We start from the raw sequence: 14,591 nt of genomic DNA on the forward strand, positions 1-14,591 counted from the left end.
AGGTGGAGATCAGAGGACTCTGGTCTCTGGCAGAAACCAGGCTCCATATCAATCTGTTGGAGCTTCGGGCGGTCACACTGGCACTAAAAGCCTTTTTACCATCTATAAAAGGAAGGCTGACACAGGTGTTCACAGACAACACTACCACCATGTGTTACTGCAACAAACAGGGTGACGTGGGGTTGTGGACTCTTTGTCAAGACTTGGCTGGAACAACAGAACATTTCCCTGGTGGTTCAACACCTGGGCAGTTCCCTGAACGCCAGGACAGACGAGCTCAGCCGAAGGTGCCCTGCGGATCACTAATGGTGTCTCCATTCGGAGGTGGCACAAGGTCTCTTTCAGCGGTAGGTAGAGGCTTGGTTAGATCTGTCCGCCTCTGAAGAGAGCGCGCTAGCGCAGCAATTTTTCGCATTGGAGTTTCCAAGGTGACACTCGCTCGGCTACGCTTTTCGGCGCGAGTGGAGCTCAGGCCTCCTATATGCTTTTCCACCTATACCTCTCCTCCCCAGAGGGCTCAAGAAGATCAGAAACGAGCGGGCACAAGTTATTCTTGTGGCTCCGGACTGGGCACGGAGAGTTTGGTATCCCGAGCTGCTAGACATGAGCATCAATCCTATGATCAGGTTGCCCCTTCGGGAGGATCTTCTGTCGCAGCAGCAGGGCAGCGTCCTCCACCCAAATTTGTCAACTCTCCGCCTCCTTGCGTGGAGATTGAGCAGTGACAGTTGACAGCTTTTGACCTCCCTCCCGTAGTCTGTGAGGTTTTTCTGGCAGCTAAGAGCCCCTCCAGGAAATGGTATACGCCTGCTGATGGAACAAATTTTGTAAATATTGTACAGAAAGGTCCATTGTCTGCCTCCTTTTGTTGATCCTTTTCTTGGTCCAGCAGAGCTCTGCCTTGGGCAGTTAAAGGGGTTATCGTTCGGCCCTTCCAGCTTTTCTTCGGCTACCAGATCAGCCTTCATTTTCAAGTTCCTTCTGGTGCAGATGTTTTTTAGAAGGGATTAACACACTTTTTCTCCCTTTTCCTTTTCTTATGCCACAATGGGAACTTAATTTGATCCTCACCTTCTTGGTGTGCGCACCGTTTCAGCTGATGCACAACTGCCCTTTATGGTTGCTCACAATCAAAACGGCATTCTTGGTGGCAATTACTTCTGCTAGGAGGGTGAGCGAACTGCAGGCACTGTCATTACATCCCTTACCTGAAAGTTTTTCCAGAAAAAGTGGTGCTGAGAACAAGGGTGTCCTTTTTTGCCCAAGGTTGTAACTCCCTTCCATCTTGGGCAGTCCGTTACTCTGCCCACTTTCTATGCGCCTCCGCATCCTTCCAAGGAAGGTGACCGCCTCCACTGCCTGGACCCAAAAAGAGCGTTATCTTTCTATCTATAAAGCGTTCCGGTGGATGACTGACTATAGGATACGTGGGAGCAAAGAAGGGGTGTGCTGTTCAAAAGAGGACCATCTCTCGTTGGTTCATCCTCTGTATAAAAATCTGTTACGCCTTGGCACAGAAGCAGCCTCCTGACGACCTTAGGGCCCATTCAACAGGGTCTCTCTGCACACGTTTGCCATCTACTATTGCCTGGATTCTCAGGTTCTCACAGAGGGCCTGTTTGGCCACTTTGTTCTGCAGGATTTTCTGCTCTAAAACTTTTCCGTAGCCGCTCCTCTGGAGAAGGTATTGCTTGGGTATCTGTTCAAAGGTAAGGAATCTGAGGCTAGATGTCTCTATCCGATGGACAAGTTACTTACCTTCGGTAACGCCTTATCTGGTAGAGAAATGATCTAGCCGCAGATTTCTTACCGACTCACCCATCCTCCCCGCACTGCGGAATTGTTTGTAGTGTCAGGGATGTTCCCCTTCAGGGCCCTAGCTGTTCTCTTTTTAACACACCATGATCAGTCACTTCATGGTTCCACGCTTCTGGCATGGAAAGTTGTGAAAAGTACTGACGTCAGCTCGTCGGTGTGGCGGTTATATTGACGCAGAGGTCACGACGACTAACACTATGCCGACCCCGTCACGCGGAGACGTCAACAACCCCTATCGGCGCGCAGGGATACTGCTAAGAAAAATCTTCCTGATCCAGCCTCACGCCTGGCAGTTCAAAGGTTAGGAATCAGGTGCTAGATCACCTCTCTACCAGATGAGGCGTTACCAAAGGTAAGTAACTTGTCCTTCAAGAGGACTTTACAGGCCCACCACTAGATGGCAGAATAATGCACAGCATGTCAATCCAGAAAATTCTTCAAGATGCAAAACTACTCCTACCCTTAAGTAATCCTTTTGTTTCTGGTTGTAATAACTTGAGGAATGTATAGGCAGGGTCTCCTCAGTATTTACAAAACATATTAACAATAAAAAAACTAAAAGATAAGCAAGCCAACAAGTTGCAAGCATGGTTCACCAACCAGTACAGCATTTGAATGATGTAAGCAGTCTTGGGTGACTAACAGGTGAAGTCCAGTTTCAAACGGTTGGCGTGTCCTTAAGGTATGATCCCATCGGGAAGAACGCTTCATGCATGATACCCTCCCATCATACTGGGTCATCTCATAATATAACCTCCTGTTTTTCTTTTTATTATTCATATATTTCGTGGCCACTAGTCTTGACCAGACATGAACCAACCTCTAGTCAAAGGTCTGCTAAGAATGTTCAGATCTTGTACACTTGGGTGAAGGAAAGGGTACTTGAAGGCCAGGAGTGTCTTTGTGCCGGGATGGTACTAGTCTGTTTCAGAAATTAAATGATACTGAACAGCTGCTGAAGGTACCAGTCGGGCAGTTAGCAGGGTAGGGAGGTCGGTGCTCAGCACTTCAGGCTATTCTGTATGCAATATGTAGGAGAGTAGGGTCTGCTTCCTATGGTCACCCCCACTTTTTGCTTTTGCTTTACTGGTTTTCGACTTAGATGTGGCTGTGGGCCTGCCAATCAGACCCACAGCCCAGATGCACTCTCTCTAAATTCACTCCATGTACTCTAGATACATCCACAGTTGGGAATTGGTTCACGTTATCAACACCTGTAGAAGTGTACCTTAGGTGCTCAGGGCATAGGTGTAACCAAGGCCTACCAGGGGCTGCAGCATATATTATGCCACCCCTGGCTGGCCACTCAAACTGACACAACTGGCTGATCACTCAGCTGGGGCAAGGTCGTGTAATCACCCCTTGCTTAGGTATAGTATTCCTATATCTACCCTTATATATAGACACACAGTAACCTATAAGTCACTCCTATGGCAGGCCTCAATCCTGGAGGCAGAGTGCTTGGTTATATGTGAGATGGTGCTCCAGCATGAGCTGAGCCTGTCTGCAGCTTTCGGAACCATCTCCTTATAGCTGTTCTATGATATCGCCATACCATATACTCTTAAGTGCATTATAATCCTCGCGGTTGTATGCTAACTTTGGTTTGGCTTTATCTAAACATGTCGTGTAAGGCGTCATACGCTTTGGAATACTACCCCCTCGCCAATTCTGGCGACGGGGGTAGCATTCCACCCTTATAGAGGGAGAAGACATGTTGTTGCTGACTATCCCAGTTAAAGTTAACCAGAGCCCCAGCGTCACAAAAGGGACGCTGCTGCCACAGACACAAGTCTGACCTCCTGCTGCTGGGAGTCCTTCCAGTCACGGAGGTTTGGACAATAGGTTTCCTGCCTAGAGAGGTGCGAGCACCACCCCAGACAGGACTTTGTGTATTGGGACAGGGAGGGCTGAATAGAATGAGACACTGCCTGGGGCACATTAGGTGCTCCATGCATAGTCGAGTTCAAACCGGTGCTGGGGCACTCCAGCCCCAGCTCTGGCGCGAAACTGGACAAAGGAAAGTGGGTGTAACCACCCCCCTTCCTGGTCCCACCCATAGGAGGGACCTAGAAAGTAATCCAGCCCCTTTTAGTTGTATAAAGGTAGGAGCTGAACCCCAGGACTTTAGATTAATCCTGGAATCGACTTGAAACGAAACTCTGGACCCTTCGACATTCACCTGAGCTGAAGACTGAAGAATCGCCTTTGTGGCCCCCCTGGGCAACCAGGCACCATCCAGCTACTCGACGGCTTGCTTTGTCCCCATTCCCGCCGGAACCCGAGCACAGAGCCTGACAAGACCTCGACTTCCGGACCCCTCTGACCCCACTGCACGACTCTAGCACAGCTGAGCCCCGTGGAAGGCGTCGGAACCCGGGGAACCAGGCAACTTGGAAAGTCTTCAACTTGCTAACAGCGCAGCTCCTGAGGCATCCTCGAAGCTGTGCCCTGGGGACTGAGACACCCCGACACCGACCTCCACCTGCACTGAAGACCAGCCCTCCACACTCCACGAGATCTGGGTGGGGCCCTTCTGCTTGTGTTCTGCTCGACGCGTTGTCCCGGTTGCTGGCCAGTTGGCTAGTAGCCCTGTGACGACGATCCTTTTGAACATCCATCGCTGGTCTGGTTGCTCCAGACTGGCACTTGCTTCCCTGAGGAGGTGAAGTACCTCAGACCCTCCTGGTCTGCACCAGAAGCCTTTTGTGTATCCTGCATGGGTTGCCTTTGCTTAGGCTTGTTGGCTCCGATCTTGAAGTCGACCCCTCCATCTGCGAGAACCTTCGTGGTACAGCTCCTCTCCAGCACCTGGTCGTCCTCAACGCCTCCTGGTCCGCGTGGCTGCAAAGACCAGCTTCACGACAGCACCTGATTGCTCCTCGACGACGTCTGGTTCCGTCCTGGTTCCACCTGGTCACTGGCTACTGACCTAGACTCTGTCCCCTCTGCTTTCAGGTCTTCTTTAACTCCGATCCACCCTTGGATCCACCCAGACATCTTCCTCCTGGTCGCCTGCAGCATCTTTTTCCAAGGCTCCATAGGAATCAACGAGAAAACCCGACACACTTTGACACCTATGCACACGCAGCCCGTGGTTGAGGTAACGCAAGTACTTCGGTGCTCCTGTAGGGATTGACTATCCTAGTGTCTAGTTTTGTTAGTTGTATCTTCCTATTCAGACCGGAAGTGTCCTAAATCTTCATTACTTACCTTTTTAAGTTCCCATTGACTTTCTATTGACTCTCGTGTGAGTGTACTGACTCTGCACGCGCCGCCTGTGGGCCTCCTACTCCTAACCTAAGGGTCAGATAGTGTAGCCCCAGCGATTCTCTAGGCCCTAGGCCTTTCCTTTTCCCGAGTCGTGGTTTTACACGCCCCTAGGGCCTAACTGTAAATTGTGCTATTTATAGTATTTCTAAGAGTAACTTGTTATGTGCTTTTGCCTCTGACCTCATAAAGAGTTCAAAGGAGTGTGTTAGTAAATAAATACATATATATTTTATATATATCCTGTGTGGTGTCCTTTCATTTGGTATTCAAAGGGTTACATATGGTAAAACAGCTGGCTTTACACACCCTCAAGAGTATTTTAGGCTAAGACTGTTCTGTCCACCCTACCACTAGGATAGCTGGACTATAAAGTTGACTTACAACCATCACCATAAGGGTTATTTGGACTGGTGCAAGGTGCTCACTAGAATAGTGAACATCATATACCAGGCCAACTTCTCACATTGCAATACTCTTCCTTTCCTGCTGTTACTGGTTGTAGAACTTAGAAGCTATGAACTTTGGCTTCTGTACTCCGTCATCTCCAAATCCTGGTTGGTGACTGGGGAAACTGTCACATGCATATAATGTTCTTTTGTCCTCTATCCCTGTTAAAGGAAGGTCAGTGGGGTGGAGCTGTCGGCAGTAAAGTGATACATCCATGGCAGTCACTCATCGACTTGTTTTCTTGCAGGATTTTCGGTTTGGTTTTCATTCAAGGGCCGGCTCTGATGGAGAGATGAAGCTGTCTAATGTTCCTGCTGCAGAGTGAGTACCCACCACCTACTTTGAAATTATTTGATTTTGTTATTGTTGGGTATGGTGCTCAAAGCAGCTTGTATTATCAGACCTACCACTCGCTGCAAAGGGTTTGGTACATTTTGCAGGCCGTAGCTATGTATTCCTGCTGGGGAATGTCTTTCCAGTGTTGATAAAATGAGTCCCACTGGCTTTGGTCTCGTTAACACCAAGTATTGTTTATTGCTGAGAAGCTCCAGAACAAATACCTCAGAATTTAAGTTCTGAGGTATTCATGTCGTTCATGTCGTCTCAAACAGGAACCAGGCATATGCAAATCAGCCTTTGTCTTCCCTCATTAGGAACAGTGTGGGTTGAACTGCTAGACTGTCCCTTCCCGACAGTAACGCAAGCCACCCAGACCATTATGGCTTATGCGAGCCTCCTCGCTGGCTGCACCCTGTGGCATAGTGGGCCATGGGTCATGTCTGAACATAGCTTCAGGTTCTCTCTCAGTAAACAAAATAGTAATGGGTGGAATGACCTCACCAGTGGTGGAGATTAATTCAGGCTTTATTTCCCTCTCTTTTTTTTGTTGTATGCTTTAGTTCGAAGCATAGAAAGATGAAGAACTGGAGTCATAAAGGTGGTAATGGCTGCCTGGATACCCAGTGGACGCCTAGATGTACATGTCACAGATAGCAAGAAGGGTTATACTGAAATTAAACTTCCTTGAGCCCAACAAACTATGCCCCCCTCCTGATTTGTTAATTCTGAGCATTTCTTTTTTTTTTTTTTTTTTTTTTTTTTTTTTTGTAAAAACCTTTATTTGAGCAAGCAAGAAGGTACAAGGATGGGCCTACAACCACACGGGCCAGCCGCTAAAAAGGAGTAGACACAGATCATTTATGCCCGCAGAGGTAACAGTCAACCAACAATGCAATACTCCACATTATATACAGAGCAAAAAACAGGTTTTATGTTTATAAAAGAACAAACATACAAAAAGGCGAGAGTGTATCACTGAAGGTCAGCCCAAGGGACGCAAGGGGGGGACAGCAACGGAAGTGCAGTAGCAAAATTCTAAGCACTAAGGAGTTCGGAGGGGGGGGGGAGGGGCGCAGAGATCAGGAAGAAGGGGGGGGAGAGCCGGAAACACCAGCTCAGTCCCTATATGAAGATTCCGAGAACGCTAGCCTAAGGAGACAGGGTAATCTCAATAGTGTCCACAAGGGGAGGAGCACAAATGTCGCCACGGTATTCATTCCATTGACCCCACACCTTCACCCATGCCCTGGGTCTGCCCCTGGCCACATAGACGGTTTTCTCACGGAACATGGACCAATCCATGTTATCCTCCCATTGCGAGAGGGCAGGGGGCCTGGAGGCCCCCCAGAGTTGCGCAATATCTCGCTTCGCAATCATGTAGCCCAGGGTGGCCCATCTAGTCTGTGCCACCGAATAGTCAGTGGGCTCCCAAACGTTCAAAAGACAGCGACGAGGTTCCGGACGCAAGGACATCCCTGTCACCACAGTCATCAGATCAAGCACAGCCACCCAATAAGCAGCCACCATCGGGCACTCCCAAAGAATATGCAGGAAAGTAGCACGCAAACCACATCCACGCTTACACAATCCATCGGAGGAAAAGCCCATCACCATCAGTCGCGGTCCCGTCACGTACACCCGATGTAGGATCTTCAATTGGACCAGACGGAGTCGAGCCGGGATAGCCACCTCCTTCGGGGAGGAGAGGGCCGACTGCCAATCCTCATCATCCAGTTCCAACCCATCTCCCACCCATTGTTCCCGAAGTCGGGCCAATAAGTCAGTCCGATTGTTAATCAACTTTTTATAGATCAGGGAGATAGTGCTATCAGGAAGATGTTCGTCAAGGATACGGTCTTCAAGGGGGGAAGAGTCAGGCGGAATCTCACCAGGAGCAAATACCGAAACCAAAGCGTGCCTGACCTGTAAATAACGAAAGAATTCCCGACTACTCAGGCCGTAGTCAGCCTGAAGGGCCTGAAACGGGCGTACAGAACCCTTAGAGTACACATCCCCCACCTTAGAGATCCCAATCAATTCCCAACGGTCAAAACCCTTGGAAGACCAAAGACCGCCCAGACGTTCTGAAGCATAAAGCGGCGTCGCCAACGTCAAGCGATCCTCCCAGCCCAGGCTCACATTCGCGGCACGCCATACCGACAAAGCAATCAAAGTAGGTCCCACAAGATGGCGCCCAGCGGAGCGAGAATAGAGCACTCTGTTAAAGTCACCTCCCGGAAGCTGAAGTTTATCCATCTCAAACGCCGGATTACGACCTGGCGAAAACATAGCGTGATTGATAGCGGACAGATGGGAGGCCCAGTAGTATCTCTTAACATCGGGGAGCGCCATGCCCCCATCATACCACGGGATGGAAAGTTTCGCGAGAGCAATGCGCGGTCGCCCATCCCAAATAAGTTGCCTCTGAAGGCTCTCAATCTCCCGAAAATAGGCCTTAGGGATAGGATCGTAATAATTCTGGAGAGCGTAGAGAAACCACGGTAATGACATCATCTTAAACAGGGCCGCCCGACCCAGGGGAGACAAGGGAAGTTTGCGCCAACGGGCAACGTCCAAACGGAGCCTAAGCAACGGGGGAAGGAGATTACGATCAAAACGAAGGGACGGGTCCAAGGTAACAAAAACCCCCAAGTATTTGAAGCCATCCCGGACCACCTGAAGAGGAAGTCTACTCGGCAACGGAGGTAAGACACCAGATAAAACGTACACACAGGACTTAGACCAGTTGATGACGAGGCCTGAGTTAGCGCCAAAGGACACAAGAACATCAAATAAAACAGATAAAGACTTGCGAGGGGAAGTAAGATACAAGAAGATGTCGTCCGCATAAAGCGAGACGCGGTCTTCGAAGTCCGGGGCCCAACGAATCCCTTTAAGGGATGGTTCCCAACGGAGCCAGGCCGCCAACGGTTCAAGAGCGAGCGCAAACAACAGAGGGGACAAGGGGCAACCCTGACGGGTACCCCTGCCCAGGGAGAAGGGAGCCGACACTCTACCGTTCACTACAACTTGTGCCAGAGGCTCCGCATACAATAGTCTAACCCAGCTAATAAATTCGCACCCGAATCCGAATTTCTCAAGAGTCGCCCATAAATAGGGCCACTCCACAGTGTCAAAGGCCATGGAGGCATCCAGGGACGCCAAAATGGCCGGTTCAGTCAAACGCCCCGCCCTCGTCAGCACGCCGTGGAGGCGACGTAAATTCAGAGCAGTGTTGCGATGCGGGATAAAGCCAGACTGATCCGGATGGACCAAATCCCCGAGAACCGAAAGGAGACGGGTCGCCAAAAGTTTAGCCAACACCTTAGGTTCAACATTTAATAGGGATATGGGCCTATACGAGGAACAGAGGTCACGCGGTTTACCCTCTTTGGGGATGACGACGATTGTCGCCAGACGCTGATCATAAGGAAGTATGTTCCGCTCACGAGATTCTAGAAACATGGCGCGAAGATACGGCGCCACCCTATCGGGGCGCAACTTGTACAACTCAATAGGCAGACCGTTCGGGCCCAATGCTTTGCCCGAACGGAGCGAACGAACTGCAGTGGCTATCTCATCATTCGTAAAAGGGGAGTCCAAAGCAATACGGTCCAAGTCGGTGACACAGGGCAAAGTGATATCACGCAGAAGAAGGCGGGAGTCGGCAACATCCCTTACAGACACGGGAGCATATACCACACGGAAATATTCCGCAAAACGATCAACAATAGCAGTCGGATCAATCACTTTCTCACCACTCGCAGACTGAATCACGGGCACCACACGATTAACTCTTTCTTTCTTGTCCAACCACGCTAGGAGTTTGCCCGCCTTGTCACCCACATCATACAATCTGCCCTGTTGCTCACGAAACATCACCTTCGCAGCGTCAGTGACCAAGGATTTATATGCAAACTGTTTTAGACCCAGGGCATGGAGTTTCTCAGGCGTGACACCAGACTCTAACTCGTCCTCCAAAGCAGAGATCTCACCCTCGAGGTCCACCACCTCCCTCCTCCCAGCCTTCTTAGCTTCAACAATCAAGGAAAGGGCCTGCCCACGAATCACAGTTTTAAAGGCTTCCCACAGGGACACAGCCGAAGAGACCGACCCCTCGTTTTCCAGGAAATATGCATCCATGGACTTGAGCAAGAGGGTACGAGTCTCAGGGGAGGAAAGATACCAAGGGTTAATGGGAGCCACTCGGCCCGCCGTCTCTACCCCAACCTCAAAACGAAGCCAGAGCGGCGAGTGATCAGAAATACCCCTAGGCAAATGCAAAATCTCACGAACCGCAGACGCTTGGGCCGCGGGCATCAGGAAATAATCCAGCCGAGACAGACTGCCGTGAGCCCCAGAATGGAAGGTGTATTGGAGCTGAGTAGGATGCAACAGTCGCCAGCAGTCCACAAGGCCAAAGGTATCTAGAAACCCACCCAACCACTGCTGAGCCTGCGGGGTATCTCTAGGGGGATGGCGATCGTGAAGGCCGGAAAGCACCGAGTTAAAATCACCGGCCAGAAAGAGAGTACTATCAGGGAGATCTAACAAAACACGGCCCAAATCAGTAAAAGTAGAGGCCTGCAAACCCGGGGGAACATAAACATTGAAGAGAGATAGGGTGCGGCCCTCATATCTACCCACCAAAACAATATATCTCCCACGATCATCGTGAATCACCTCATCGATCGCCAGGGGGAGGGAGGTTCGAACAAGAATGCCCACACCCCTAGATCCGGAGGTAAACCCCGAGTGCGCCACAAGGCGGTAGCCCCATCTATTCATTGCATAACAAACATTACCAATCAAATGGGTTTCTTGCAGGAAAACAATGTCCGGTGACAAACGTCGTATACATTTTAAGACAACACTGCGCTTAATACGATCTCCCAGGCCATTAACGTTCCAGGAAAGAAATTTCAACCCTCTACCCCCCATCCCAACCGCCCGAGCCAAGACCCCTCGTCCATGAGCTAGACATCAGAAACAGCAGCAAACACAGGAGCAACTCGCCTTGAAAACAACACACAATAAAGAAAAAACTTCCCAACCCCCCTCCCCCAAACTGAAGAGAAACACCCCCCACCCTGCACCCCTGCAAAAAGCTAAAGAGCCACCCCAACCTGCAGTGTGCCTGTCGCCCAAGAACCCCTATTCTACACAAAGACCCCGGAGGAGGAAAGGTCTCCGTTCCACCCACCCCCCGACCTCAGCAAGAACAAAAAAAAAAAAAATAACAAACGTAAGACAGAATAATCACAATGTAGAGGGACGCCGGCCAACACTCCTGATAGTGTATACAAAATAAGACAGAAGAGCCGAACAGTTAGACCTCCACACCACCTTCGGCACCACCCGGGTGAGCGGCGGAGTCAGTCTCAGGAGGACGATCAGGCAATGAGTCCAGCCAGTCATTAACAGCATCTGGTCGATCAAAAAAAAGGGTACGCTCATTGTATTCGACCCGAAGTCTGGTGGGAAAGAGCATGGCGTAACGTAGGCCCCGATCCCGAAGACGTTTCTTGGCACCACGAAACTCCATACGTTGTCTCTGAACCTGTTGAGAAAAGTCCGGGTAGAAGTTCACTGTAGCATTCTCAAAGGCCACCGGGCCCTTCACCCGCGAGGCCTGCAGGATAGCGTCCCGGTCTCTATAATGAAAAAGCTTCGCTACAATGGGTCTCGGCGGGGCTCCCGGCTTGACTTTGCCCCCTGGAACACGATGTGCGCGTTCCACCGTGAAAAATTTTGTAAGACCAGAAGGGGCCAGATGGTTCAAAACCAGATCCTCAACCAGGAGATCCACCGAGTGGGGTTCAGGGTTCTCCGGTACACCAACCAGGCGAACATTGCAGCGACGCGCCCTATTTTCAAAATCCTCCAGGCGACTGGTCATGAAGTCGTTCCCCCGACGGAGATTTCCGATCTCTGTCTGGAGCTCTGAGACGTCCTTCGTAAGGCTAGACGATTTAATATCCAATGATTGTACCCTCTCATTCGTCTTGCCAAGATCAGCACGAATCAGATTCACCTCAATAGCCACGGTGTCAAGTTTATGGGCCAAGGCCTCGTACTGTAGGCCGATGGATTCCCTCACACCTGAGATGGCGCCCATGATATCCTGTAGGGAGGGCTCCGCCGATTCTTCCAAAACTCGTTCGGACGCTATACTAGAACCAGGCAGGGCAGCTCCGGGGGACCCCTTAGAATGGGTATAACGGTCCATGACATTTGATTGAACTGGAGCTCCGCGCAGAGGTGTTTTCGTCTTGCGCGTCTCTCTGTCCCCTCTGCCCGCCATTTTGAAGATGCGTCACAGGACAAGCCACCAGGTTCGACGGGCCCGACACCCAAAGTACAGGATCAAAAGTACACTAAAAAGGGGGCACAACTCGGGTAGAGGTCGCAAAGCCAGCAAACAGGTCACATGAAAGCCCAACAGCCGATCTGCCTCCAAGTCGCAGCCGCAACACGATATCCACACCCGTGGCCCAAGTCGGAACAGAATCGAAACCGAAACTTAGGAAGGGGGGACCCACAAGGCCAGATCTCCTGCCGTTGTTGTTCAATTGCAGGACGGCTACAGAACCGCACCCCGTCCCGGGCGCACCTCAAGGGCGGAGCCCAAAAGTTCAGAGCACCATATCTCAGGATTATGATATCCAAATCAAATTCCGAAAAGTGCCAGGGTAATCAGCCAAACGTCCCCCACACGAATTCTTGCAAGAAATCAGGATTCAGCCAGGATAAGATCCCGGGAGCGGCGAGGGTCCGGAGAGCGCTGTGCTCACGCGGCCATCTCGGATGCCCGCCAAGCTCCTCCTCCAATTCTGAGCATTTCTGAGCAATTGCACCCTGGCTGAGCCTTTTTTGCTAAAGTCCCTCATGTCCAAGAGAAGTGGAGGGAAACATCCTCCATTGTGGAGCACAAGGGCAAGAGCGAAGTAATGGATGAGATGAGAGACACATAAGAGTGTGGTTTAGCAAGAGACAGGCAAGAGTAGACATTTTTTGTATGAATGTAGAAAACAGCAGGTGCAAGAGGAAGGCAGGGGGAGTCCATTGTGCAGGGGGGGCAGGGGGGGGGGAGTTATTGGGAATCCGGAAAGGGAGTACAGAACTCGCAAGGGAGGTTGATAGAAAAGGAGGGGGCTGTGCTGTAAGGTAAGGTGATGAATTAGCTAACTGGGGGAAATTGAAGTTCCTTCAAAGATTCGGGCTATTTTGTATGTATGGAACATGTTTAATGCATCAGATTCCATATGCTAAAACCTAATCTTCATTTGCTCAGGTTGTGTACGCTGCTGTGTCTGAAATACATTATCAGACCCAAGCGATTGGGTGAACTGCATGATGCTTTTATATTCGTGGGACGCTGTCTGTCTGTCTGTTAGTCCTCATATCTGTCCTATCCTTTCATGGTCCCTTTATGTTGACCAAAACCTTTGTTGATGCAGGTCCAGCAGTCTGTTTGATGGTGATGCCTTGTTAATACCAGTCCTTCTCTTTCTGCAGGCTGAAGTCTGATTCACCAGATACAGATGAAGGGGATGCTAACAAGGAGCAAGAGGATGACGACGACGAGGATGAAGAGTATGTTCCCGAGTGGCAAGAAGAGTATGACGATGAGGATATCGACGACGACAACTTCTCCTACGATGACGAGTCTGAGAATCTGGAAAGGGATTCTTTTTTCTTTGACGATGAGGATGACGGGGAGGTGTACGAATAAAACAATGCTCTCCAGCTAGGAAGAGAAGAATTCCAGAAAGAGGAGCATCGCCCATACATGTCGATCTGTCAACTAAACCTCAAACCAGTTCATGGTGCAAAGGCCCTGTGAATGCACGGGAATTACAGACTGCTCTCCCTCTCGTCCTTCCACATCACTTTGTGTAGCACTTATGTATTGCCTGCACCTCCATCATGACTCCGTGAAGGACCTTCGTTGTCTCGGCTTTCTTATTTGCTTCTTGACTGGAATTTTAAACATGGCAAACTATGGCTCTTTAGGTAGACTTGTGTTAAATTTCCTAAACTCGTTCTAGAAGGTGGATTAGGGAAGTTACCCAACCACCCTGTTTATTCTGCAGGCCCTGTTGTAAAATGAGGAGCAGAAGGTCCCTTGCGCACATCCTTCCTGGTCCTGCAGACGGTGTCCTCCCTCACCGAGTGCTTGTTGCAGACTTAACTTTGCTCCTGTTCCATAGCACACTGGGTGGCGATTAGTACTCCCAGCTGTACTGATCCAGAGGATGGTTTATCCGGGCACTCTTACAACAGCGCCAATAGCCCCAGAAAAGCAAGAGGTTAGGTTAGAAACAAATGACAGAATCGTCAGAGCAGAAGCAAATAGAACAGGAGTTCATTAAAGGAGTGTGTGCGGCTAGATAGATCACTGTGTGAGTGGATGCGGAACAGAGCCTGGGGAACACTGGAAATTCACACATGACCGCTTCAATGTTTTTGGTGATAGCTGAGTAGTAAAAATCACAAGCTATTTTTACAGCATCTAAAAATATATTTTCAGAAAGAAACGACTAAGCCGAAGTGCCCACCACCAGTAAAACATTTTTGGTGGTGCTGGCATCACCTCCCCCACAATGAAGGCACCTTAAAAAGTTAGAATTTTGAGGAGAAGTTGATGAGAATGCTTTGGTAGTGATGACAGTGGGCACAAGCCCTAATTTTATGTTGGTTTCATACATTTC

At 50.0% G+C, this 14,591-nt stretch overlaps 1 protein-coding gene across 2 annotated transcripts in view; it reads left to right on the forward strand.

Moving 5' to 3' along the window:
• Window positions 1-13,823, forward strand: part of LOC144762134 (cullin-9-like) — a 518,599-nt gene extending 504,776 nt beyond the window's left edge. For both annotated transcript variants that reach the window (XM_078647278.1, XM_078647277.1), the window contains 2 exons: window positions 5,786-5,859; window positions 13,396-13,823. In XM_078647278.1, the coding sequence (XP_078503404.1) occupies window positions 5,786-5,859; window positions 13,396-13,612 (291 nt within the window). In that variant the 3' untranslated portion in view covers window positions 13,613-13,823. The remainder of the gene's footprint in view (window positions 1-5,785; window positions 5,860-13,395) is intronic.
• The last annotated feature ends 768 nt before the right edge of the window (window positions 13,824-14,591 follow it).

The sequence above is a fragment of the Lissotriton helveticus genome, chromosome 6 (assembly GCF_964261635.1).
Source record: "Lissotriton helveticus chromosome 6, aLisHel1.1, whole genome shotgun sequence".
NCBI classification, from domain to species: Eukaryota; Metazoa; Chordata; class Amphibia; order Caudata; family Salamandridae; genus Lissotriton; species Lissotriton helveticus.